Source organism: Dendropsophus ebraccatus, chromosome 10 (assembly GCF_027789765.1).
Source record: "Dendropsophus ebraccatus isolate aDenEbr1 chromosome 10, aDenEbr1.pat, whole genome shotgun sequence".
NCBI classification, from domain to species: Eukaryota; Metazoa; Chordata; class Amphibia; order Anura; family Hylidae; genus Dendropsophus; species Dendropsophus ebraccatus.
The window spans coordinates 9,058,743-9,086,192 of record NC_091463.1 but is presented as its reverse complement, the minus strand read 5'-3'; the positions used below and the strand labels follow the sequence as shown (position 1 = coordinate 9,086,192).

The window sequence follows — 27,450 nt, the reverse complement described above, 5'->3', positions numbered from 1 at the left end:
CTTGACAATCCTTTTAAAAAACCCCAACTTTCTGGGGATCGTGAGCGACACGCAGGGACACATTCTCACTGTCTGCGGCGTGTAGATGGACCCCCAGTACATACCTGATGGATGACACAGTACAGTCATCTACCCATAGACTCCTATGGGTCATAAATTACATATACCATTAAAATATTGCTCCTTGTTCTGCCAATGACTACTACAAGCAATGGGGTAACTTTCCTATGATGAGTGGCCCCCTAACCTGCACACATATCCGGCAGGTCTACAGGCTCCCCCCGACAGTCAGATGGCGCTGCCTGGCTATCAGACAACGGTATATGGCATCAAAGAGGAGCAAATAATAGTAAGAGGTCAGGGCAGGTTAGCAGAGCATAGAATGGCGCATACAATCAGAGCAAGCAGATGCCTGCCATCACTGAGGAGGATAGGATGACAGGGAACAATGAGCCCCTGAATGCTATCAGAGTCCTGTGCGAGGTGCGGAGAGCACCATATGGTGGGATCATTACTCTGCACCAGAAGGGGGAAGAAAGGAGAAGCGCCGTCGTCTATAGCAACACGATACGGGAACAATGGGGGGGGGGGGGGGGGGGGGGGGGGGGGGCTGCACTACACGCATCTTAAGACCTTGCACTTCCTTGCAAAAGATCTGGCATGTGATAGCCGTAGACCCCCTGTCATCTTACAAGGTAGAAAATTTGGTCAGTGATGGGCTACATGGCTGCCATTTCTAAACTATGACATCACAACATAATGATGTCATAGAGGTAATTAAACCTTTAAAGGGTCGGGCTAATGGCACAATGACGAGTTTCTCCTTTAATCCATGATGCATAACTACAGGTCCCAGGATGCCCGGAGTTGTAGTTAGCAACAGTTGGGGATATAAGGGTTGGAAACTACTGCCCTAATGTGGGCAAAAGGCTGTAAGGAAATGCTGGGAGTTGTAGTTTTGCAACAGGGGAGAGCCGCAGGTTGCAGACAGCTGGTGTAATAGGATGTATAGACATATAGGACTATAATATCCCCACAAGCAGGACAGATGCCTGAGCTCGTGAGTGGTCATAATAGGTTACAGTATACATATAGTGACTATGAATTGAGCAGTCACAGTAGGTTACAGTATGGATATAGGGACTATGAAGCGAGCGGTCCCAATAGGTTACAGTATGGATATAGGGACTATGAAGCGAGCAGTCACAATAGGTTACAGTATAGATATAGCAACTATGAAGCGAGCGGTCACAATAGGTTACAGTATAGATGTAGTGACTATGAAGCGAGCCAACACAATAGGTTACAGTATAGATGTTGTGACTATGAAGCGAGCCAACACAATAGGTTACAGTATAGATATAGTGACTATGAAGCGAGCAGTCACAATAGGTTACAGTATACATGTAGTGACTATGAAGCGAGCAGTCACAATAGGTTACAGTATGGATATAGGGACTATGAAGCGAGCACTCAATAGATTACAGTATAGATGTAGTGACTATGAAGCGAGCAGTCACAATAGGTTACAGTATAGATATGAGGACTATGAAGCGAGCAGTCACAATAGTTTACAGTATGGATATAGGGACTATGAAGCGAGCAGTCACAATAGGTTACAGTATAGATGTAGTGACTATGAAGCGAGCAGTCACAATAGGTTACAGTATAGATATGAGGACTATGAAGCGAGCGGTCCCAATAGGTTACAGTATAGATGTAGTGACTATGAAGCGAGCAGTCACAATAGGTTACAGTATAGATATGAGGACTATGAAGCGAGCGGTCACAATAGGTTACAGTATAGATGTAGTGACTATGAAGCGAGCAGTCACAATAGGTTACAGTATAGATCTAGTGACTATGAAGCGAGCACTCAATAGATTACAGTATAGATGTAGTGACTATGAAGCGAGCAGTCACAATAGGTTACAGTATAGATATGAGGACTATGAAGCGAGCAGTCACAATAGTTTACAGTATGGATATAGGGACTATGAAGCGAGCAGTCACAATAGGTTACAGTATAGATGTAGTGACTATGAAGCGAGCAGTCACAATAGGTTACAGTATAGATATGAGGACTATGAAGCGAGCGGTCACAATAGGTTACAGTATAGATGTAGTGACTATGAAGCGAGCAGTCACAATAGGTTACAGTATGGATATAGGGACTATGAAGCGAGCAGTTACAATAGGTTACAGTATAGATGTAGTGACTATGAAGCGAGCGGTCACAATAGGTTACAGTATAGATGTAGTGACTATGAAGCGAGCAGTCACAATAGGTTACAGTATAGATATGAGGACTATGAAGCGAGCAGTCACAATAGTTTACAGTATGGATATAGGGACTATGAAGCGAGCAGTCACAATAGGTTACAGTATAGATGTAGTGACTATGAAGCGAGCAGTCACAATAGGTTACAGTATAGATATGAGGACTATGAAGCGAGCGGTCACAATAGGTTACAGTATAGATGTAGTGACTATGAAGCGAGCAGTCACAATAGGTTACAGTATGGATATAGGGACTATGAAGCGAGCAGTTACAATAGGTTACAGTATAGATGTAGTGACTATGAAGCGAGCGGTCACAAAAGGTTACAGTATAGATGTAGTGACTATGAAGCGAGCAGTCACAATAGGTTACAGTATAGATATGAGGACTATGAAGCGAGCAGTCACAATAGTTTACAGTATGGATATAGGGACTATGAAGCGAGCAGTCACAATAGGTTACAGTATAGATGTAGTGACTATGAAGCGAGCAGTCACAATAGGTTACAGTATAGATATAGGGACTATGAAGCGAGCGGTCACAATAGGTTACAGTATAGATGTAGTGACTATGAAGCGAGCAGTCACAATAGGTTACAGTATGGATATAGGGACTATGAAGCGAGCAGTTACAATAGGTTACAGTATAGATGTAGTGACTATGAAGCGAGCAGTCACAATAGGTTACAGTATGGATATAGGGACTATGAAGCGAGCAGTCACAATAGGTTACAGTATGGATATAGGGACTATGAAGCGAGCAGTCACAATAGGTTACAGTATGGATATAGGGACTATGAAGCGAGCAGTCACAATAGGTTACAGTATAGATATGAGGACTATGAAGCGAGCGGTCACAATAGGTTACAGTATAGATGTAGTGACTATGAAGCGAGCAGTCACAATAGGTTACAGTATGGATATAGGGACTATGAAGCGAGCAGTTACAATAGGTTACAATATAGATGTAGTGACTATGAAGCGAGCAGTCACAATAGGTTACAGTATGGATATAGGGACTATGAAGCGAGCAGTCACAATAGGTTACAGTATGGATATAGGGACTATGAAGTATCAATATAGCGTCTTGATAATACACAGAATTCTCATACATATAGGATTTCTATTGCTCCCATCACGCTGGGTTCGGACATGGTGACATTGTTAGAGATCTATGACTTTGGCCCCGGGCAGAGGGGTGGGATATGAGCGGACCCTTCTCTCCCAGGCTGCTGGACACAGATCCCACCTGGAGAACGTCACACACAGGAAATGAGAGTGACAGCCGCGTCTATCAGGTGTCTGCTTTCTTTCTCCTTCTCAAGAAACAACTCCATTTTAATTGCAATTCAATGGAAGTGAATATAAAAAGCTGTGAGACGGCCGAGCATTCACTGGGTCACTATTTACTTCTATTGATCAGGCTGATCAGACCACCACTTCCCCGGCTCGCTTCACATCTTGCTGCGGGACACAAACTCCATTGTAAGTCTATGAATACCGTCTCCTGCAGTGACCTGGGGAGAGAAGAGCTTAGCCGAGCTGCTCTATCTAACAATCGGTGGGGATCTGCACACTCAGAATCCGATCAAGCTATTCCTCCCAGCTCCCCCATAAACATGCATGCTTGGCTCAGGTGAGTGTGCATGTGTTCTCAAAGGAGAGAAGAGAGTAAGCCACTGCCAGACATTATCTGACTTATCTGGCGGTGGCTTACCTGTTGGGGGGCCAGCCCCATACATGTAGCACAGTAGGGGGCACCTTTACTCTCGCCATCATGTGATCAGACAATAGTAACGCTACTTTTTTTTTCTATAGAAACTTTTCCCCTGGTCTATGAACTCTGGCTACATACTGTTCACATACAGGGATGTGTGGCCGACGAGCTATTTAAAGGGGAATTCTGCACAAATATAACTTTTGATATGTTGCTGCCCATGGTGAGACTTACAATTTCTTCCATACTTGTTATTATCTATTTAGTCTCCTTCCCCCAGTTCTCAGCTGCTGCTTTCTGCTGAAGACACAAAAATCTGTGTGTGAGCTTTCTCTCTCTGTCTACCCCTCCTCCTGCCTCTCTTCTGAGACAACTGATGTAAACAAGTCCCGGACAGGCTTTGTAATGCTGGGAGGGTTAATCACAGTAAGTTTATCAGCAACTTGACCTCAGAAAAACCCTCCCAGCATTACAAAGACGCTACAAAGTTGCAGATACAGCCATTCAGGGACTTGTTTACATCAGCCGCCTCAGAAGGGTGGGCAGAGGAGGGGGAGATGGAGAGAGAAAAGCTCACACACAGATTTTTGTGTCTTCAGCAGAAAGCAGCAGCTCAGAACTGGGTGTAGGAGACTGAATAGATGATAACAAGTATGGAAGGAATTGTAAGTCTCACCATGGGCAGCAACATAAGTCATGTTTGAGTGGAATACCCCTTTAACTGTTCATGCAAATGATGCGATTGTCCAACAAAAGAAGGATTTCTCATCTCTGATCTCCATGGATTCTGCAGCCTGTGGGTAAGATTTCCCATGGAGATTCCCCGGCATGTGCTCCGCCTTACAACACACATGGAGAACTGGTGATATTTCCACTATCGTGGTGAAGCTTCAGCACTTTTCACCACCGTCCTGGCGACGCATCCAGATCGGCCATGACTGGCTGCAGTGTTCCCAGCACGGCCACTATCTGCTGCTCCAACCGGTTGGGCTCTGCGTCCCGAGCAGCGGAGACCATCCAGCTGTTGGGTTTATGACATGCAGCTGCGAGATGGTCTCTGACACTTTCCCTTCCGATCTCCTGCTCCCTTGTGTTTTATTTCTCCCCTTCTTCCAATTAAACGGCAGTCTCCGGCCTTTAACCCTCTAAGTGCCGTCTCCACTGCCTCACACAAGAAGGCTATAAAACAAACAAACAATCAGCTCCCCCCCCCCCCCCGACACTTATAAAGAATTTTCTGGATTATTTTTTGTTCATTACATTTCCCCCATCAGCGGCCGCGGTCACATGACTCTCCCGGGCTCCTGGTGGGCTCCCACAGACATTATTCTTCCTAACACTTAGGCAAATGACGATCTGCCACATGACGCCTTACAAAACTGCACGGGGCCGGGGTTTACAGCGTGATGGCAGACACAGACCACCTGCTTCCCGCGGTCTCACCTTGTAATAGTTGGCTGAGAAACCCAGATCCCTGGGCTCCATGTAATCCTGTGACAGACAACATCTGTAGGGAGCGGCGCCACCCCACCCCCTCACATATACCGGTATATAGAACCATGGCTCATGAAGGGGGGGGGGGGGCAGGACAGGTATGACCGGCGCACCACAATCAGGGGACGGGTATGACCGGTGCACCACCATCCCTACATTGTGACTTTTGGAAATTTTGGAAATTTTTTGAAAAACAGTGCCCCCACAACCCGCAGTGTGAAAGGGAAATCCCAAGGAAACTTTACAAGGAAATTAAGATCACGAACCGCGGTTTATTGGGTGTCATTTACAGGAAGGTCTCGACGGATGTCCGAGCGGCAGAGAGTGCCTTGATCTGTTATCCTATGGTCCAGGTAGTCCGGTAATCAGGCACAGAGCGGCAACACCATCCATGCACGTGTGAATACAGAGGTGGAAGATGGGAGTGCGGAAGGAACATCTTAAACTTTCCATTGTGACGTTCCTCTGTTATCACTCCAGGAAATGTATTAAAGGGGTACTCCGGTAAAATCCTTTTCTTTCAAATCAACTGGTGTCAGAAAGTTATGTTGGTTTGTAATTTACTTCTAATAAAAAATCTCCAGTCTTCCAGTACTTATCAGCTGCTGTATATCCTGCAGGAAGTGGTGTATTCTCTCCAGTCTGACACAGTGCTCTCTGCTGCCACCTCTGTCCATGTCAGGAACTGTCCAGAGCAGCAGCAAATCTCCATAGAAAACCTCTCCTGCTCTGGACAGTTCCTGACATGGACAGAGGTGGCAGCAGAGAGCAGTGTGTCAGACTAAAAAGAAACCACCCCACTTCCTGCAGGACATACAGCAGCTGATAAGTATTGGAAGACTGGAGACTTTTAAATAGAAGTAAATTACAAATCTATATAACTTTCTGAAACCAGTTGATTTGAAAGAAAAGGATTTTCGCCGGAGGTCCCCTTTTAATAAATCGACAACTAGGAGTATCCATTCCTTTCCTCAATAGGAGTGTCCCTACAGAGTCTACTGGATAAGACACAACCTATGGGACTAGTGACAGGTGTCTTCTAGAAGCAGAATAGGGAGTGCAGCTCTGGAGAACACTAGAGAATAATACTCTGGATAAATATAATTACAGTCACTGCCACTTTCCCGAGGATACAGAAGAAGCCTGTAGTATTTCCTATAGACTGATGATGTGTAAAGAAGGCCCTGAGCAGCTTCCGGCTGGGAGTTGTAGTTCCTCAACATATGCAGAGTCACAGGGTGAAGACCATTGCTGTAGATCCATCCTGTACAGGGTTAAGTCTATCAGAATAACACCGTGCATGTGTTTCCATTGTATGAACTGTGTGGTAGAGCTGCCCCCTCTGGCCATGTTGTGTTACTGCAGGGCTGACAGTAATGGAATTTACAGTTCCCAGCTGATGTGAATGAGCACTAATGGCCGCCAGCTGCCCCCGCACTTGACGGTACACACCACACTCACATTATTAACTCATTAGACTCTTTACTGTTACTAACCATGAAGGATGTCGCATAATAAAGAGGAGGAAGACCGGTCACTATAGGGAGGAAGCCTTAATGAGAACATACTGAGCTACAATAGGGGAGGATGGGCGAGAGTGAGGAGGAATGAGGTGAGGAGCAGAATGAGTGTGAGGAGGAGTATGAGAGAGGATGAGTGAGTGAGAAGTAGTTTAAGAGAGGGTGAGTGTGAGGAGGAATGAGAGGATGAGAGCAAGTGAGGAGGAGTATGAGAGAGGATGAGGGAGTGAAAAGGAAGAGAGATTAGAGAGTGTGAATGAGGAGGAATATGAAGGAGGATGAGTAAGTGTGTGTGTGAGTGAGGATGAGGGAGAGCAGGGAGTGTGAGTGAGTGTGTTAGGAGGACTATGAGAGAGGATGAGTAAGTGAATGTGAGGAGAAGTATGAGAGGGGAGAAGTATGAGAGGGGAGAAGTATGAGAGGGGAGAAGTGAGTGTGAGTGAGGAGAATTATGAGAAAGGATGAGTGAGTGTGAGGAGTATGAGTGAGGAGGAATGAGGTTAGGAGGAGTAAGAGAGGATGAGTGGGTGAGAAGGAATGAGGTGAGGAGTATGAAAGAAATGAGTAAGGGGTCCTTCACACAGAGATTTATTTGACAGATTATTGAAGCCAAAGCCAGGAACAGACTATGAGCAGGGAACAGGTTATAAAAGGGAAGACTTAGATTTCTCCTCTTGTAAAATCCATTCCTGGCTTTGGCTTAAAAAATCTGTCAGATAAATCTCTCTGTGTAAAGGCACCCTTAGTGTGTGTGTGTGTGTGTGTGTGTGTGTGTGTGTGTGTGTGGATGAGGGAGAGTGAGGAGTGTGAGTGAGTAAGAGTGTGAGGGAGAGTGAGGAGTGTGAGTGAGTAAGAGTGTGAGGAGGAGTATGAGAGTGTGTGAGCGAGGATGAATTGGTAAGTGCAGCCCTTTCCTGGCATTTTGGACCCTTGAGTCCCCTCCATAACCTAAAGGCCCTATTCCACCAACAGATCTGACGACAGATTATCTGCCAGAGATTTGAAGCCAAACCCAGGAACAGACTATAATCAGAGAACAGGTCATAAAGGAAAGACTGGATTTCTCCTCTTTTCAAATCCATTCCTGGGTTTGGCTTCAGGTCTTTGGAAGATAATCTGTCGTCAGATCTGTTGGTCGAATAGGGCCTTTATACTGAAGGCTTCACGGACTGTACTATAAGGTGTGTGGGCCCTTTAAGAATGATAAATAAGCGATTTTGATAAATAAGCGATCAGCTCATAAGAGAGTGACTGCTGGATGATCAGCTGATCACTGAGTCTATTACACAGGGTTGTGTTACAGAACAATCAGTTGGTCTATCTCTGCACTGTATGAGGATTGACAAGTCTCTTAGTAATAATAATGTGTGTAATCGGCCCGAGAGCCAATGAGTGTGAGAAAAAGGGAGGTAATGGACAAGAGTGGGAGAGACCCCCATCCCCCTATACAGCGCTGTCATCCCTGACCCCCCCCCCCCCAACAGAGCAGTCATCCCTGACCCCCCCCCCCCCAACAGAGCAGTCATCCCTGACCCCCCCCCCCCAACAGAGCAGTCATCCCTGACCCCCCCCCAACAGAGCAGTCATCCCTGACCCCCACCCCCCCATACAATGCAGTCATCCCTGACCCCCCCATACAATGCAGTCATCCCTGACCCCCCATACAGTGCAGTCATCCCTGACCCCCACCCTCATACAGCGCTGTCATCCCTGACCCCCCAATACAGCGCTGTCATCCCTGACCCCCCCCCATACAGTGCTGTCATCCCTGACCCCCCCATACAATGCCGTCATCCCTGACCCCCCCATACAATGCCGTCATCCCTGACCCCCCCATACAGTGCAGTCATCCCTGACCCCCCCATACAGTGCAGTCATCCCTGACCCCCACCCTCATACAGTGCTGTCATCCCTGACCCCCACCCTCATACAGCGCTGTCATCCCTGACCCCCCAATACAGCGCTGTCATCCCTGACCCCCCCCATACAGTGCTGTCATCCCTGACCCCCCCCCCCATACAGTGGTGTCATCCCTGACCCCCCAATACAGCGCTGTCATCCCTGACCCCCCAATACAGCGCTGTCATTCCTTAACCCCCCCCATACAGCGCTGTCATCCCTGACCCCCACCCCCCCATACAGCGCTGTCATGCCTGACCCCCCCATACAATGCTGTCATCCCTGACCCCCCCCCCCCCATACAATGCTGTCATCCCTGACCCCCCCATACAGTGCTGTCATCCCTGACCCCCCCATACAGTGCTGTCATCCCTGACCCCTCCATACAGTGCTGTCATTCCTGACCCCCCCCCTTATACAGCACTGTCATCCCTGACCCCCACTCCCCCATACAGTGCTGTCATTCCTGACCCCCCCTTATACAGCGCTGTCATCCCTGACCCCCCCATACAGTGCTGTCACCCCTGACCCCCCCCCTTATACAACACTGTCATCCCTGACCCCCACTCCCCCATACTGCGCTGTCACCCCTGACCCCCCAATACAGCGCTGTCATCCCTTAATCCCCCCATACAGCGCTGTCATCCCTGACCCCCACCCCCCCATACAGCGCTGTCATCCCTGACCCCCCCATACAATGCTGTCATCCCTGACCCCCCCATACAGTGCTGTCATTCCTGACCCCCCCCCTCTTATACAGCACTGTCATCCCTGACCCCCACTCCCCCATACAGTGCTGTCATTCCTGACCCCCCCTTATACAGCGCTGTCATCCCTGACCCCCCCCCCATACATCGCTGTCACCCCTGACCCCCCCCCTTATACAACACTGTCATCCCTGACCCCCACTCCCCCATACAGTGCTGTCATTCCTGACCCCCCCCCTTATACAGCGCTGTCACCCCTGACCCTCCCCCCCCTATTACAGCACTATCATCCCTGACCCCCACTCCCCCATACAGCGCTGTCACCCCTGACCCCCCCATACAGCGCTGTCACCCCTGACCCCCCCCCTTATACAGCACTGTCATCGCTGACCCCCCCATACAGCGCTGTCACCCCTGACCCCCCCCCTTATACAGCACTGTCATCCCTGACCCCCACTCCCCCATACAGCGCTGTCACCCCTGACCCCCCCCTTATACAGCACTGTCATCGCTGACCCCCCCATACAGCGCTGTCACCCCTGACCCCCCCCTTATACAGCACTGTCATCCCTGCCCCCCCCATACAGCGCTGTCACCCCTGACCCCCCCCCCGTTATACAGCACTGTCATCCCTGACCCCTACTCCCCCATACAGCGCTGTCATTCCTGACCCCCACTCCCCCATACAGCGCTGTCATTCTTGACCCCCACTCCCCCATACAGCGCTGTCACCCCTGACCCCCCCCATACAGCGCTGTCACCCCTGACCCCCCCCTTATACAGCACTGTCATCCCTGACCCCCCCATACAGCGCTGTCACCCCTGACCCCCCCCTTATACAGCACTGTCATCCCTGACCCCCACTCCCCCATACAGTGCTGTCATTCCTGACCCCCCCCCCCTTATACAGCGCTGTCACCCCTGACCCCCCCCCTTATACAGCACTGTCATCCCTGACCCCCCCCCTATACAGCACTGTCATCCCTGACCCCCACTCCCCCATACAGCGCTGTCATTCCTGACCCCCACTCCCCCATACAGCGCTGTCATTCCTGACCCCCCCCCCCTTATACAGCGCTGTCATCCCTGACCCCCCACCCTCCCACCCTAATGAACATATAGCCCATCCTGTATTGAAGGGGTCAGGAGTTAAGAGGGGTTTTTGCATTAGAAGAGAGCGGTTCATAAAGAGGGTCTCTATACTTACAGCTCCGCACAAACACCCACTTGGTGGTCGAACCTCTTGATTTCAATGACCCCGGCTAAACAAGTGCTCCATTGCACTATACCCCGGGGGCAACAAATCCTCCATGCAAGTGAATGGTGGGGTCAAATAATGAGAGCTTGTGGATGGAAATGAGGGGGCACTATAAAACTGACCACACTCAGAAGATGGATTGTACAAGGAGAGGAGGAAGGAGCGGGAGGAGAGGATGGACGCCCAGAGAATGGCCCAGGAATTTATAACAGCTATTCATGGCCCATATACTAAGGAGGAGGAAGACAAAGCAACAGAGGAGGGGGAGAGTGACCACCGAGCCGGGGGGGGGGGGGTGGTAACAGTGACCACCGAGCAGACTATAGGCCCAGAAATGTCAGATAAGCTACATCCTCTCCACCTCCGACTAGGTGAGCGCCATACTGTCATAGGAGGAGGAGGATACCTCTCCTGTATATAGTGATACGGAGCACACTGGTATAACCTGGGGATCTCCTGTATATAATTATATTTATATATATATATATATATATATATATATATATATATATATATATATATATATATATATATATATATATACACACACACATACATGTATATATATATAATATAATTATATACAGGAGATCCCCAGGTTATACCAGAATGCCCCATATCACTATATACAGGAAGTACCCAGGTTATACCATCTGTGTGTATGTATATATATATATATATATATATATATATATATATATATATATATATATATATATATATATATATACACACACACAGATGGTATAACATGGGTATACAGACTGTATATAATTATATATGTACAGCTGGTATAACCTGGGTACTTCTTGTATATAGGGATATGGAGCATGCTGGTATAACCTGGGTACTTCTTGTATATAGGGATATGGAGCATGCTGGTATAACCTGGGTACTTCCTGTATATAGGGATATGTAGCATGCTGGTATAACCTGGGTACTTCCTGTATATAGTGATATGGAGCATGCTGGTATAACCTGGGTACTTCCTGTATATAGTGATCTGGAGCATGCTGGTATAACCTGGGTACCTCCAGCCCTGTGGGAACGGTGTGGTTGGGGCACATGGGGTGGAGGTGGATGTGTTATGAGACTTTTCTGCATCTGGGAGTTCGGGCTGAGGAGGATGACGGGAAGGTTTATTCATTAACTAATTGAAAGGTAATGAAGCCTCAGAAGGAATGCAGCGGCTCCTTAAGAGGGAAATGAATGACCCCCCTCCCCATTCTGCCTCCTCCAGGACTGTGGTAACAATCCCTGTCACTGCAGCGTGATGCATGGGAATAGAGCAGGAAGGGGCAGTAATAAAAGAGCGGACACTTCACACAGCACATGGCCTGGAGGACTCTCCATGGTGGGGACAGAGATGGCCGGAGATGTGGGGAGACTGCCGCCCCCCCCCTACAATGAAACCTAATGTCCGATACCATTTTACCCCCTCTAAAATGAGCAGATTACAGGGTGTCCGTCTGCAACCCATAATAACCTGCTGTAACCTATACAGGAACATGGCAGCAAGTGATCAATGCCCCTGCAGCGCCTCCACAGGGGAAATGAAGCATTACATGGTATCCACTGAAATCAGTCAAGTCACCGATAACATGGATCCATTGTACAAGAAACTTAAAGGGATTGTCCAGACTTAGAAAATACGTTTGGTGATGCCTTACTTAAACTATCCTGTATATCCGCCACTATGCCTTACTTTTGGGGAAACAGGGTAATAAGTTTGGAGACATCTTACTATGGCTCTATGGCCGCAGGAAACAGGGAAGGGACCAGATGATGACAGAAGACAGGGCTCTATGTGCTGTACAGCAGCCAGAGATGTGTCACCCACAGATTTATTCTATGGAGCTGACCTTTCAGCGGACATGTCCCAGTATACACAGTTAGCGGTGGTGGCGGTGGGGTGCGCAGGCATGCTTTAGGTTCGGGGCTGTCAGGCAGCAGATGGATCCAGCTTTTGTCGCTGAATTATTCACTCGATGAGTGATCGGGTTTTACAGTAACAGGAGACGATTTCACAGGACGCCATTAGCGGTTACGCTCTCTGGAGGTTCAGTCTGGATCTCGGTGCTGTGACCGCGGTGGATACACCCTTCTAACATGAGACTGCAAATTGTGAAACTACAAGTCACAGCATGCCAGATAGCACCTGTTTATGCATCATAGCAATGACAATGCTTCATGGGTAAAAGTAAGAAAAGGAGTTTCTCCATAAGAAAAGTTAAAGGAGTGGAGGCACTGGTTCTCATTGGAGAGACCTGGTCGTGAATACAGACCTATTATTACGCAATGCTTCCTGGGAAAAGATATGCAAATGAGCCGACTCCACTAGGCAGGTCAGGAAGGGAGGTACTGGTTCTCATTGAAGGGAGCGATTCATGAATGGAGATCTATGTTCAGGCAATGCCTCATGGGAACCAGTATGTAAATGAGATCTCTTTTAGAGGAAGTTCAGAGAAGTCCTGGGTCTCATTGAAGAGACGACAGTCAACGTGCAGACACTTATTTTCAGGCAATGCTCCATGGGAAAAAATATGCAAATGATCTGTGTAGCATTCTTTTATGAAAGGGGAGGTCTTTATATTGATCGTGGGGGCAGGGAGGACTGTGTCAGGGGTAAAAGGGCTATGAACTAAGCTCTGGGGCAGATATGGGGAATCTGCAGCCGTCCTCCAAGCTGTTGCAGAACTACAATTCCCATCATGCACAAAGCTCTGTCTGGGAATAGATCTGCTATTCCCAGCATGGTCTATTATTCGGATGAGCTCATTTAATCTTGCATCCGATATTCCAGAAAGACGGATAATCCGACACATGTTACGGAGGCCGGTGGCATATTATATTACATCCTCACCTCTAGGATATATTCAGTAAATTGGCTAATCAGAAAGCAGAATGCAGGATTACAGGAATGATGAGAACGCAATGCATGAGATGTAGCATGGCAGAAGTGACCATCAGGGTTCCAGGAAAGCTGGGTGGCATCCTGTATAAGCTATGACGGCCATGATAATAACTCAAGACATTCTTGAGGTCACTGATCTTGTTGGCAAACTACAACCCCCAGCATGTCCTGGCAGCAGACTACCATTCCAGACCCTCTCTAGGTCAGTGATCTGCAGCTTTCCAGCTGTTGTAAAACTACAATTCCCATCATTCTCTGACAGCTTGCAGCTTTTCCAGACATCTTATAGGACACTGATCTCTAATCTGCTACAATTCTCAGCATGTCCTAACAGCCACTAGGTCCATTGTGCATGCTGGGAGTTGTAGTTTTGTAAGCCGCACAGGTTGATCATTTGTATTGGTATTTGCTGACTCCTCATATTCCTCCATTCCCATTACAGCAGGGGACATTGCAGGAGGAGAGGAGCAGATGAACAGATTCTATACAGAGGCTGCGGGGGGGTAGGTTGAATATAGGACAGAGTTTAAAGACCCCCTAATTTTGGCTTCGTTCCCCATTCCTGACCTTAACGCCCTGCTGCATTTCTGAAGATACTGAGATCTTGGCAGGGAAGAAGGAGACGGTTTGTGGGAAGGAGCCAAGGCCGCAGGACTGTGCCGACAGGGTCAGCCTGGACAAATTTCACCTCGGAGCAACCGCGGGGCAGGGGCAGAGCCTTGTATTCAGATGGGACAGAAATAAATGGGGACCAAGAGCCCCGGCAGGAACAGTCACAGAGTCATTGCTGAAATGTACAGTAACTCAGGGCAACCGGATCAGCGCGTAAAAGGTTCCCAGTGTCTACTACAATGTATGGCCGGACCCCCCAGTCCTGTCTACAGACCCTGGCGTCGTGTCCTGGGGCAGTGACACGTCACATAGTATTCTGGGCTTTATGGATAAGGGGACTGTAGGAAATCTGTGCAACCAGGACTGAAGTGAAGAGAAGAAAAAGAACAGGAGAACAGTAACAGGATCGAACATGTATAGGGACCAGTGATCCCCTTGTCCATACATTACAAGGACCCTGGGATCCAGAGATCACCCTGTCCAGACATTACAGGGACCCTAGGATCCAGCATCTAAGAGATTGACTTGCTGGATGCCAGGATCCACGTAATGTATGGGCAGGGTAATCTCTGACCTACTGGATCCCAGGTTCCCTGTAATGTATAGACAATGATGGGCGTTGTTATGACAGGAGGCCGTCATTTTAACATAGCGTGAGTCTGGCCTACTGCTGCAGGTTACTTCATACTTCATGTGGGTTTATTGTTTGCAGGGCAGGTTGCACCGAGCAAAACTACAACTCCCATCACACCCTGGCAGCACACTGGTGTATAGGTAACACGTTGGGCAGAGGTCATGTTAGCAACAGACCCCAGAGTCATACAGACAGATATGTGACTGCACAGGATAATGAATATAGCAGGGAGGATGTGGGATTACATACAGATTGTATACCAGAGGCATTAAAGGGGGTCTTGACCTTTGCCGGCTTTATCCACAGGTCAAAGGTTAAACCAACCGGTTGTCTCGCAGAGATATACTTGTTACTTGTATGGTGCAATAGGGATGATTAACAATTGGTATACTCCTGACTATGTGTAAGGTATATGGGGCTAATAGAGGAAACCCCAGATCAGGACCCTCCAGATATCAAATGGATCAGAGGATCCTTATGAGTGGGGGTCTCTCTCCTCTCCTCCCTGGGTAATACTTCCTGCAGCGGCCCCTCCACATTGGTAACTGGGTAGAGGGGTCAACACCAAAAGTATGACCAGTCTCTTCTGCTGCAGAAACGCTGCACATTATCCATCCCGTGTAAACAGGCCCCAAGTGCCGCCGACCTGCAGGTTACATAACGTCACAATCGCTCCGACATGAAATAAATAAGTCAGACAAAAGCCGCGCTCGCTTTCCTGTAAGCGCCCCCCTCACTTTTATCTCGCTTTCTAGTGCCGAGAACAATAAAGTTTGAATTACAAACCAGAAAAACTTGTTCTGCAAAATACATTTCGTGTCAGTTCGCCGACTCGCTGCGTTCCAAGGCACGCAGATCCCCGTGAAAAGTTATCATGGATACCATTTAACCCTCTTGTGGGTGAGAGGACTTAAAGAATTATTTACATATATCACCGCGACGAGGGATACAGATCCCTCAGTGCAGGGTAAAGAGGTACCGGAGGCTGCGGGGAACAGACAGGAACGGAGAGGACACCAGTGAGCGTGGGGAGGGTGTATATATATATATATACATACTTATATATATATAAATTATATATTACACACAGTGCACATACAGTGCAATATGGGAGGGGCAGCACAGAGTATTTCAGGAAAGGATGATCACTTCCCTGATGGATATATAACACTACGCGGCGTCTCACTGTACTATGTAAAGCAGGGGTAATAGCCGCGGCAGGCGGCTTTGCATAGGCACTGAGTATTTGGACGCATTGTGAAATACGACAAAAGGAAAAAAAAATTCATTGTACAAACTGTGTAGGTCACACATGTAATCTGTATACAAACAAGCACACAATGCGCTATTGTTAGCAGAGCAGACTGACTGCTTGGTGATCCGCAGCAGACACCTCTTAACCCTTAACGTGCCAGGAGAAGTTACATAAAAGTCATGACATCCAATCCATAGCATAAGGTATTGTCCCCGGTATGTGGGGACCCTTGGGCACTGGTCACACACTGCATACAGCACCATAGATCCTGCAGGCATCATCCTGTGCACAAAAAGTTTTATATTGGGGCTTGCATCACTGATGCCAGCCAGGAGGGGGCAGTGTTTATACCTGAGCTCTTCTCATCATTACAGCATTTATACAATATTAGACTGTGACTAGGCTGCAGCCATGTCAGTGATCCCTCATCCATAGTGATGTAACGGCGTAGTCACATAACATCACTGTGGTCTAATCAGTCTGTGCTTCACTCCGCTGATCACAGACGCCTGGTGCACAGTGTATGAGATCATCACACAGGATCCTACCTGGCAGCGGCTGAACACGTCCTTCACTGTGACACCGACATTAAAATGCTGCAGCACCTTCACCGCCTGATCTTTAGCCTTTTCGGAGCAGTCGACTGAAAAACATTTTCCTTCTCCTATCTGTGACCGCAGCTGGGGAGGAAGACAGGAGAACTACACGAATCAGCAAGCTCTGTACAGACAGTGAGGAGGAGGGGATAGTGACAAGAATACAGCTCTGGAGCATAATAAAGGATGTAACCCAGAATAAGTAATGTATGTACACATTGACCCCAACAGCAGAATAGTGAGTGCAGCTCTGGAGTATAATACGTATAATACAGGATGTAACTCAGGATCAGTAATGTAATGTATGTACACAGTGACCCCACCAGCAGAATAGTGAGTGCAGCTCTGGAGTATAATACAGGATGTAACTCAGGATCAGTAATGTATGTACACAGTGACCCCACCAGCAGAATAGTGAGTGCAGCTCTGGAGTATAATACAGGATGTAACTCAGGATCAGTAATGTAATGTATGTACACAGTGAACCCACCAGCAGAATAGTGAGTGCAGCATAAACTGAAATCATCATTGTTACTGAGGGTAACCATGAGTATTGTGATCTCTAAATGTTAATTCCCATCACTCCAGCATGTCAGATAGACCTAATAATGTGGCTATAAACATTTCCTAGTGCTGCCTGTCAGATCCTTTCCTGCTGTACTCACCGTCTGGTAGGGGAGGCCGCAGGTTAGAATGACCCTCCCATCCCGCCTGGCGATCTGCATTACAAGAGAATGACATTACTATGATGACAGGGCCGTTCACAACACAGTCACATACACACAGTCATCTTTACATTGCACACGATCTACAGAACCAGTCAGTTTTCTCTTCATTTAACCCGGTCCCAAAACTACAACTCTCAAGTCTGCTCTGACATTAATGGTGTGTGAGCTGTTCTCTGGTTATAGTCTGTTCCTGGCTTTGGCTTCAATAATTTGTCAGATAAATCTCTGAGTAAACACACCCTTAGGGTTGTAGGTGGGAATAATCTATAAAAAGTGTACCCCTCTGTGTGCCATTTACTCTAGGGGGCCCCTACACTTTTAGGAGCTGTTGGCTGAGTACTCCCTTGGTCGACAACCTTCCTATACACATCATACATGTGCATGCAGAGGTCAGCCGAGCCTGCATGCACCTATGTTTTACCCCCTTTGTTGTACACCCATTGAAGTAACTTTAAAAGGTGTACTCTAGCAAATGTATTTTCCTTTCAAATCAACTGGTGTCAGAAAGTTATACAGATTTGTAATTTACTTCCATTTAAGAACCTCCAGTCTTCCAGTACTTATCAGCTGCTGCATGTCCTACAGTAAGTGGTGTATATTCTCCAGTCTCCAAAGCTCTCTGCTGCCACCTCTGTCCATGTCAGTAACTGTCCAGAGCAGCAGCAAATCCCCATAGAAAATCTCTCCTGCTCTGGACAGTCCCTGACATGGACAGAGGTGGCAGCAGAGAGCACTGTGTCAGACTGGGAAGAATACACCACTTTCTGTAGGACATACAGCAGCTGATAAGTACTGGAAGACTAGAGATTTTTAAATAGTTTTAAAAAGTTTTTACATAACTATATAACTTTCTGGCACCAGTTTTATTTGAAAGAAAAAAATATAAATATGGTCCGGAGTTCCCCGTTAAATAAGCATCGTCCAAAACTGCCAATTTTGGTGGGATGAATCAGCCATATAATGTGTATGAGGAGACTCCCGATGTTGGTAGAGGGGAGGACTGGACATACTGCCCTATACTAACATAATGTCCTGGAAAGGAGCCTAGCTGCAGTTTTCTTCAGCAACCCTATTAAGAACACACGCGTCCTCGGCTGAGCTGAGTATGCACGTGTACAGGAATCACAAACATTCTGCTTTCTTATGTGTATGGTCGGCTTTACGGTCAATTCACACTATGAGGTTTCTGTAGTGAATAAGCTGGTAAAGCCGCCAATAAATAAGTCAAATATATCTTTAAAGTCCCAGTCACCTGACAGATGCCAACAGGGAGCCCTTTAAGTCATCTTGTAGCAATGACAGTAATGGTAGGTAAGGGGAGACTGGTTGTTTGTGCAGATCATGTAGTGACCCCCGGATGAGCCTTACCTCTGCTGCTTTCCTGTGGTCGTCATCATTCTCCAGTATAAGGACATCAACCCCCAAACAGCGCAGGTATCGGCCCAGTCCCTGCAGCATGTTGTCACAGATGACGCTGAACTCCCGGGGGGACAGAGGCTTCATCTGGTGGGAGCTCTTTGCGCGTATCGCTTTGGCTGGTGGAGATTTAAAGTCCTAGGGCAGCAAGGCAATGAATCTGTATTAGTCTGTGTAATGTCCACTACATATACACGGTCAGCTAAACCCTGACCGCACCTTCTTGTTTCCCCTGCTCCTTACTAGAGTCTATAGCAGAGAACGAGTATTATATGTACGGAAAGATCACAATGGGATCACAATACTGTGCCTGTTATTCATTAATATATATATATATATTAATATTATATATAATTATATATATATAGTGGTGTCTTGGATTACAAGCATAATTCGTTCCGGGACCGCGCTTGTAATCCAAATCCACTCTTATACCAAAGCAAATGTTCCCATAAGAAATCACTGATTTGCAGACAATTGGTTCCACACCCAAAAAATAATGATTTTATATTCTGAACAACATGTAAAACAAATGACACAAACATTTATAAACAGCTGAATATGCGATATTATAAGTTACTGTACAGTATAGCAGCATGAGATGTATAATGTATAGTAACTGCATAACCCTGATAACACAGCAGCTGGATATGTGATATATAAGTTACTGTACAGTATAGCAGCATGTGGTGTATAATGTATAGTAACTGTATAACCCTGATAACACAGCAGCTGGATATGTGATATATAGGTTACTGTACAGTATAGCAGCATGTGGTGTATAATGTATAGTAACTGTATAACCCTGATAACACAGCAGCAGTTGGATATGTGATATATAAGTTACTGTACAGTATAGCAGCATGTGGTGTATAATGTATAGTAACTGTATAACCCTGATAACACAGCAGCTGGATATGTGATATATAAGTTACTGTACAGTATAGCAGCACGAGGTGTATAATGTATAGTAACTGTATAACCCTGATAACACAGCAGCTGGATATGTGATATATAAGTTACTGTACAGTATAGCAGCATGTGGTGTATAATGTATAGTAACTGTATAACCCTGATAACAGCAGCTGGATATGTGATATATAAGTTACTGTACAGTATAGCAATCAGCATGTGGTGTATAATGTATAGTAAGGGTATAAACCCACACACCGTATATGCAGCAGATATGCAACAAATACGCAGCAGATTTGTTGGTACAGATTTGATGCTGTGTTCAGTTATTTAGATCTAATCTGCTGCGATTTTGCTGCGAGTTTGCTGCGTATCGCAGCAGTAAATACGCTGCATATACGGTGTGTGGGTTTATACCCTAACAGTATAACCCTGATAACACAGCAGCTGGATATGCGATATATAAGTTACTGTACAGTATAGCAGCATGTGGTGTATAATGTATAGTAACTGTCTAACCCTGATAACACAGCAGCAGTTTGTAGATACAGGATGGAGCTGCAGTTCCCAACAATGCAGGAGCGTAGTACAACAGGCTAGAATAGAGAAGGAGGGCTGCTGCCAGAGGTCTGTGTGGTCACATGACAGCAATGGGGAAGGGTGGGTGTGTGTTCAGCATGGACCAATCAGGACTGACAGAGACTGCAGGGAGCATGAAGCAATGAGCAGGGCAGATGTGGGCACATACATGCAGCACTCTCTGTCCGGGGAGAGAGGGGTTACAGCTATGAAGAGATTACCTCCACAGTCCTGTCCCCTGATGTAAGCCCCAGCCTGAAGTGGATCTGCTATGATTTTCCTGTGTTTTTGTTCTGTCTCAGGGAATAGGTTTCGATTCTTAGAAATATATTCATATCGTTTGTTAACTAATTATTTTATCCGTAAATTATGCTTACTTATCATATTTTTTGTATCTTTCTAGATCCTATTTGTATCACAAGAGTGAACACACTGGGGGGAGAGAGATTTACGCCACTATTTAGGTATTCCAATATATCGAATTCTATTTTGCAAGTGCTTGGTTGGACAAATACCCACAGCTTGGATGGAGGATTGAAACCTGTTCACACACCCCGCGTGGTTCCCGTGCGATTGTTGGGCTCTGGTCCTCCTATTTTGACACTGTTATACTCACCTGAATCTCTCTGATCACCACCTCGGACCTATTGGCCCCCCACTTTGATTGAGAGATTTTTGCCTTTGTAATGATGTGTGGATATTTAAACTAGTAATAGAGTTCACTTCCTTGCACTTGAAAATGGCGGTTACCCCGCCGAAACGTGGTGCTATGCTGTGCTGCACTTGTTGAATGTTCTGAACCTTTGAACAATAAATCATCACGTTTTCCTACGTTAATGGTGTGCCGCTGATCATCGTTTATCCTATAGATAGATAGATAGATAGGAAATAGATAGATAGATAGATAGATAGATAGATAGATAGATAGATAGATAGATAGATAGGAAATAGATAGATAGGAGATAGATAGGAAATAGATAGATAGATAGATATAGATAGATACTACTTCAGTGCAGACTGTGAGACTGTCTGGGATGGTAATGGTGGGGTATTGGGTTGGTGGTAACCATTGTAAAGTCATACGCCATCCAGCAAAAGGAAGTGACCCCAAAGGTGGTGGAGATAGAATTTCTGCCTGGGCTTTTAAGATGTCAAACCCAGCTTCATAAATCAGGGCAGGTTTATGTTTTACATGACAGGACGTAATGGAGAGGAGTCAGTAAGCAGCTGGAGACGGAGACTATAGATCTGCACCTCTATAAATACTAGTTAATACTAATATAATATATGCAAATGCATAGAAAAAAAAAATGTAATGTAATTCGACATGAGCAAACCAGGTTCGGGTTCGAGTCCATCCGAACCCGAACGTTCAGCATTTGATTAGCTGGGGCTGCTGAACTTGGATAAAGCTCTAAGGTTGTCTGGAAAACATGGATACAGCCAATGACTATATCCATGTTTTCCACATAGCCTTAGGGCTTTATCCAAGTTCAGCGGCCACCGCTAATCAAATGCCGAAAGTTCGGGTTCGGATGGACTCGAGCATGCTCCAGGTTCGCTCATCTCTAAATGTAATGTAAGGCACCACGTCTGTGAATGACCAGCCCATACTCATACCTTGTTCTTTGGCAGGGACCCCTTCTGGCGTGGAGATCGTCCTCCATCTTTATTTGGTGAAGCTTTGCCTTTGGGAAGTTCATAGAAATTTGGTTTCAGCCCAAACTTGTCCGGGGTGCGGCACAGGGTCTCAAAGACGTCCAGCAGACAGTAGGCATCGGCAGCTGGAGCAAAGGCAAAGATGGGAAGTTACCATCCGATAGCAGTGGGTTAAAGGTTTTATAGAAACACAAACCTCTTATGGGTCACTAAAAAAGTGCGAGGTATTAAAACGCAGCACAAGAACAAGGAACAAGGACTGGTCCCACTAGATCAGCACTTGTTTACGGCTCGATTATCGTGCTGCAAGGGCTGTATATATAATACTATATACTATATATACTAGATATGTATAAGGCCTCAAGGTAAAGGGGTCGGTGGAAACACAGATGAGACGACCAACTCCAGTGTGATATTGGGATTGAGAGGAGTCTGATCAATACGGGACATACCTGCGTAGATGATCTGATCTTCTCGTAGCGGCCGCTTATCCCAGTTGGACAGCTGCTCTTTCTTATCCAGGGGTTTTCCTAACACGTCCTTCACAAGTAAACTCAGCCCCTTCTCCGGCTGCCGGACACAGTCACCCGCTGCGCCCTCCAGGACATCCACTGGCCCACAGGACGCCCTCGGCCGACTGCGACAGCGCTGAATCTGTTCACAGGGGAAGATGAGAACATTTAGGATCTGCCAGAATTTACTCAAAAGAAAAAGAACAAACACCTTGAAGAACTCTCTGTCTCTAAAGGATCCGACTACAACCGCCCATACATTGTGTTATCACTTAGTATTGAGATGAACAGCCGTCACCACTTCTCAGCATCTACAGATTCTCTACAACATGGGTGTCAAACTCAGGGCCTGCAGCTGTTACTAAACTACAACTCCCATCATGCCTGGACAGCCAAAGCTAAAGCTTTGGCTGTCCAGACATGATGGGAATTGTAGTTTTTTAACAGCTGGAGGGCCTGAGTTTGACACCCATGCTCTAAGTCAGGTGACAGAACACTATGGTATTAGCGTAGACATTACCTGTTTATGGACCTCACAGAGGTCAACCACATTGTGCAGCTCAAGTCCTCGCAATCTGGCGTCCGTGGCGTCCAAGCTCTGGAAGTCTCCGACCATGCCGTAACCTACACCGGGACATCACTAAAGATTAAACAACGCTCAAGGAAAAGGCACAGACAAGTCACAAGAATCCAACCGTGTCAGGTGACTGATGGATAGGACAACACTAACTGGGGGAAGGTATCAGCTTAATGTCTGACAATGGTAAAACAGGCAGCCATCTCAGCACATTACATGGTCCAATATCAGTGGTACAGCCCTCTCACCCAGCTTCTTGATCCCGTTGGAGGAGAAGAGATCCTTGAGGAGTGCCACCAGCTGGGAGTTCTCCCCTGACTCGCTGCTTTGGAGCAGGTCTGGATGTAAGACGTCTAAGAGGAAGACTTCTTCCTTCACCGCCAGCTGGATAAGAGACACGTTAGGCTTCCCCAGTCCGCCAAAGGATGGCCGCCACTCCATGTCCACCCCTACGATCTGCCCGTCCTGGAAGACAGTGGGTAATATCTCTTTAGTTATATGTTAAAGGGGTACTCTGGTGAAATTATTTTTCTTTCAAATCAACTGGTGTCAGAAAGTTATATAGATTCGTAATTTACTTCAGCTGCTGTATGTCCTACAGGAAGTGGTGTATTCTTTCCAGTCTGACACAGTGCTCTCTGCTGCCTCCTCTGTCCATGTCAGGAACTGTCCAGAGCAGATGAGGTTTTTTATGGGGATTTTCTGTTGCTCTGGAAAGTTCCTGACACGAACAAAGGTGGCAGCAGAGAGCACTGTGTCAGACTGGAGACAATGCAACACTTCCTGCAGGACATACAGCAGCTGAAAAGTACTGGAAAAGTTGAGATTTTTAAATAACAGTAAATTACAAATCTGTATAACTTTCTGAACTTTAACTTTCAGGGGCAACAATGATTGGACATACTGAAATATAACATCTTCAAACCTTTTGTTCTCGGAAATAACCGTTAAAGGAGTCTGGCTGCATATTACTTCCATACACATACACGCCAGGTCTGTGCGCTGGATGGGGAGAAAGCTGATGCCAGACTCCTTTACTAAGGATAAGTGAAGTACAACTACCCAATTCTTCTCTATTGACATTGAGAGTGGGGTGCGGAGAGGCCCCCATACATATTAGGTCCTATCAGATGTCTATAATGGCTACGGACACCTGTGCAGTGAATCCTTTACTGTCCTTTTCTTTCCTGAAGGCAAAATGAAGCAACTTTCTAAATAATCTTTATTAAAGACTTCTAGATATTTAGCTGCTGCTCAGAGAAAGTGAAGAAAAACTCATGGATAGAAGCAGAGATGAGAGGGGGTTAAACATGGCAGACAAGTGAGGGAAACTGGGAGGGCATCTCACCCAGGCTGTAGATAGAGAGGATAGCAGACATGGGGAGCAGCTCACCCAGGCTGTAGATAGAAAGCATAGCAGACATGGGGAGCAGCTCACCCAGGCTGTAGATAGAGAGGATAGCAGACATGGGGAGCAGCTCACCCAGGCTGTAGATAGAAAGCATAGCAGACATGGGGAGCAGCTCACCCAGGCTGTAGATAGAAAGCATAGCTGACATGGCGAGCAGCTCACACAGGCTGCAGATAGGAGAACACATGGAAGGCAGCTCACCCAGGCTGTAGATAGAGAGGAGAAAACCCATGGAGGGCAGTTCACCCAAGCTGTAGAGGAGAGTGTACATGTAAGCAGCTCACACAGGCTACAGATAGGGAGGAGACTGTACATGTGAGCAGCTCACACAGGCTCTAGACAGAGAATGGTAGACATGGTGAGCAGCTCACGCAGGCTGTAGATAGAAAGGAGAGTGTACATGGAGGGCAGATCACACAGGGTGTCGATAGGGAGGAGAGCCCACATGGAGGGTAGTACACAAAGGCTGTATATAGGGAGGAGAGCCTATATGGAGGGCAGCTCACACAGGCTGTAGATAGGGAGAAGGGCATACAAGGAGGGTTGCTTCATGTAAGTTGTAGATAAGAAGAGGTGTACAAGTGTAAAGAGAATGCTGAGCATCCACAAGACAAACACCTTACATCCAGCAAGTATTACTGGGATGACACCTGCACGTAAGAAGAATCTGAACCTGGGAGCAGACTGTACACTAAATACCAAGGGGTCTAAAAATTATTGAAGATGCCAGACTTAAACTTAGCTCATACTAACATATGTTAGTATGTTCTATGTTACATGCGTCCTTAGCCTTTAGTCCTATGTGCATGGCCGGTTTTAAGCTCTTTTCATGACAGAGCAGGTAGTAAAGATATGGAACCAATCACTGCTTCTATACTGACAGCTTCATACATAACCTGACCCCGGCGTCTTAATACTAAGCCTCCCCATGTAATGAATGATGACACAGGAAAAGGGCTCATGTTCTGATATTCATCATTCAGGACATCATTGGGACATCTTCCCATCACCTTCAGGACCACGTCTCTGCAGCCGGACAGCTCTGTATGATCCTGCAGGAAATGAACTTTGCTCCTGGGAATAGGAAGTTGGTAAAAGTGGTTTCTTCTCGCTTGGGAGTCTTCAGTGTTTTTCTCACTCTCCGACAGCCTGTAACATTGAACAGAACGCGTGATATGGGGCGGGGGGGTCATTCATTAAAAGTATTCAGGAAAGGGAGTAGAAAGAAGAAGGAGAGCAAGAGGAAGTCAAGAGACAAGGTAAAACATTCAGGAAGGTGACAGAGAGGGGGTGCAGGATTATATCCCAGGGTATAGAGAGAAATTATGTGTGAACATTGCATTTATGATGTTATTTCAACCCCAGCAAATCTAACATCAGAAATATTATCTAGGACAATGTTTCCTGACAGATGTGGTTTCTCCAAACCCAGGTCAGTCACCTAGTAGCTCTCCATCTTTTGCAAAACTACAACTCTCAACATGCCCTAAGCTCCTACAGCTTTACCGGACATCATATAGGTCAGTTATCCTGTGGATCTTCAGCTGTTGCAAAACTACAACCCCCAGAATTACCAGACAGCCTGTGTCTGTCAAAGCATGGTGGGAGTTGTAGTTTAGTAGAAGCGGGAGAACTACAGGCTGGGGAACAATGATCTATGTAAAATAGAAGGAAGTAAATGTGGGAAGTATTTACGTAAAGCAGGCCACACAATGGATATCTGTTAGTTCAACAATTTCTATGGGATCCCCCAAAGGTTAGCGGAACTAAGGGTTAGATGAGGAAAGCTCCAGAACAAAACTATGTGATACCTTTTACAGGGCCTTAGGGGGCAGAAAAGAATGGGAAAGGATCCTTGTTCCGGAACCTGCCAACATAGGCCATGCACTAGGCCTCCCCAACCATTGCCTCTCCAAAACTACAACTCCCATCTTGCTCTCATAATTTGCAGTGCATGATAGGAATTGCAGTGCTGAGTTCTGAGTAAGGCACTATCCACAACACGGTTTAAATGCATCAAAACTACTGCATAGAAACACATTGCTTGAAGCGGCTCTAAACTTTTACTGTATGCAAAACTGCAACCTTTTGACGCCATTTTGGCTTCCTTATGCTTTTATACAACAGAACCGTGTTGTATACTATATTATTGTGGTACATAACCTGCCGCCCTTCAGCTTTTGTATAACTACAATTTCCCTTGGCTGCCTAGGCATTATGGGAATTGTAGTTTTGTAGCAGTTGGAGGGTGGCAGGTTGTGCACCGCAGCATTAGAGGAAATGAATAGATCTGTAAAGATACTGGTATACCGTTCTGTACAATTAACAATTGTCATGGTTAAAGTTCAATAGAGCAATTTGTTTCCTCCTATTTCTGGATGCTTTAGTGAACATCATATTGCATATTGCCGCCATTCCAATGTACAAACCTATGACCCCAGAGAAGATTCCATTGGGCGGGAAGGAGGTGACCAATGCAGTCAGGACTCACAACCTACATTGGACTTAAAAAGCACATTAACCCAAATGGATGTCGCTCCACCTGCACCTGCAGTAAGCGATGTTTTTATGGCCCATTGAATCCTACAATACAAAACTGGGGAGACTACAAGAAAGGTTTACGATGGGTCTTGGAAGGAAGGAGATGTCACTTACCATTAGGCGCAGACCTGTCTGGAGTGATTTGGAAGGATTGTGCAATTACTGAGGGCAGCGAGATACACCAGATAAGACAAGCACGGATAACACCAGCATTGTGAGCTGCAGCCAT

At 46.5% G+C, this 27,450-nt stretch overlaps 1 protein-coding gene across 1 annotated transcript in view; it reads right to left on the bottom strand.

The window, feature by feature from the left end:
* The window catches only part of EXD3 (exonuclease 3'-5' domain containing 3), a 157,572-nt gene that overhangs the window by 73,928 nt on the left and 56,194 nt on the right, over positions 1–27,450 (bottom strand). The window contains exons 14-21 of the mRNA XM_069942790.1: positions 25,691–25,829; positions 23,518–23,734; positions 23,213–23,316; positions 22,633–22,834; positions 22,142–22,305; positions 18,983–19,168; positions 17,552–17,605; positions 16,839–16,970 (exon numbers count right to left, since the gene is read on the bottom strand). Coding sequence (XP_069798891.1) covers positions 16,839–16,970; positions 17,552–17,605; positions 18,983–19,168; positions 22,142–22,305; positions 22,633–22,834; positions 23,213–23,316; positions 23,518–23,734; positions 25,691–25,829 — 1,198 coding nt within the window. The remainder of the gene's footprint in view (positions 1–16,838; positions 16,971–17,551; positions 17,606–18,982; positions 19,169–22,141; positions 22,306–22,632; positions 22,835–23,212; positions 23,317–23,517; positions 23,735–25,690; positions 25,830–27,450) is intronic.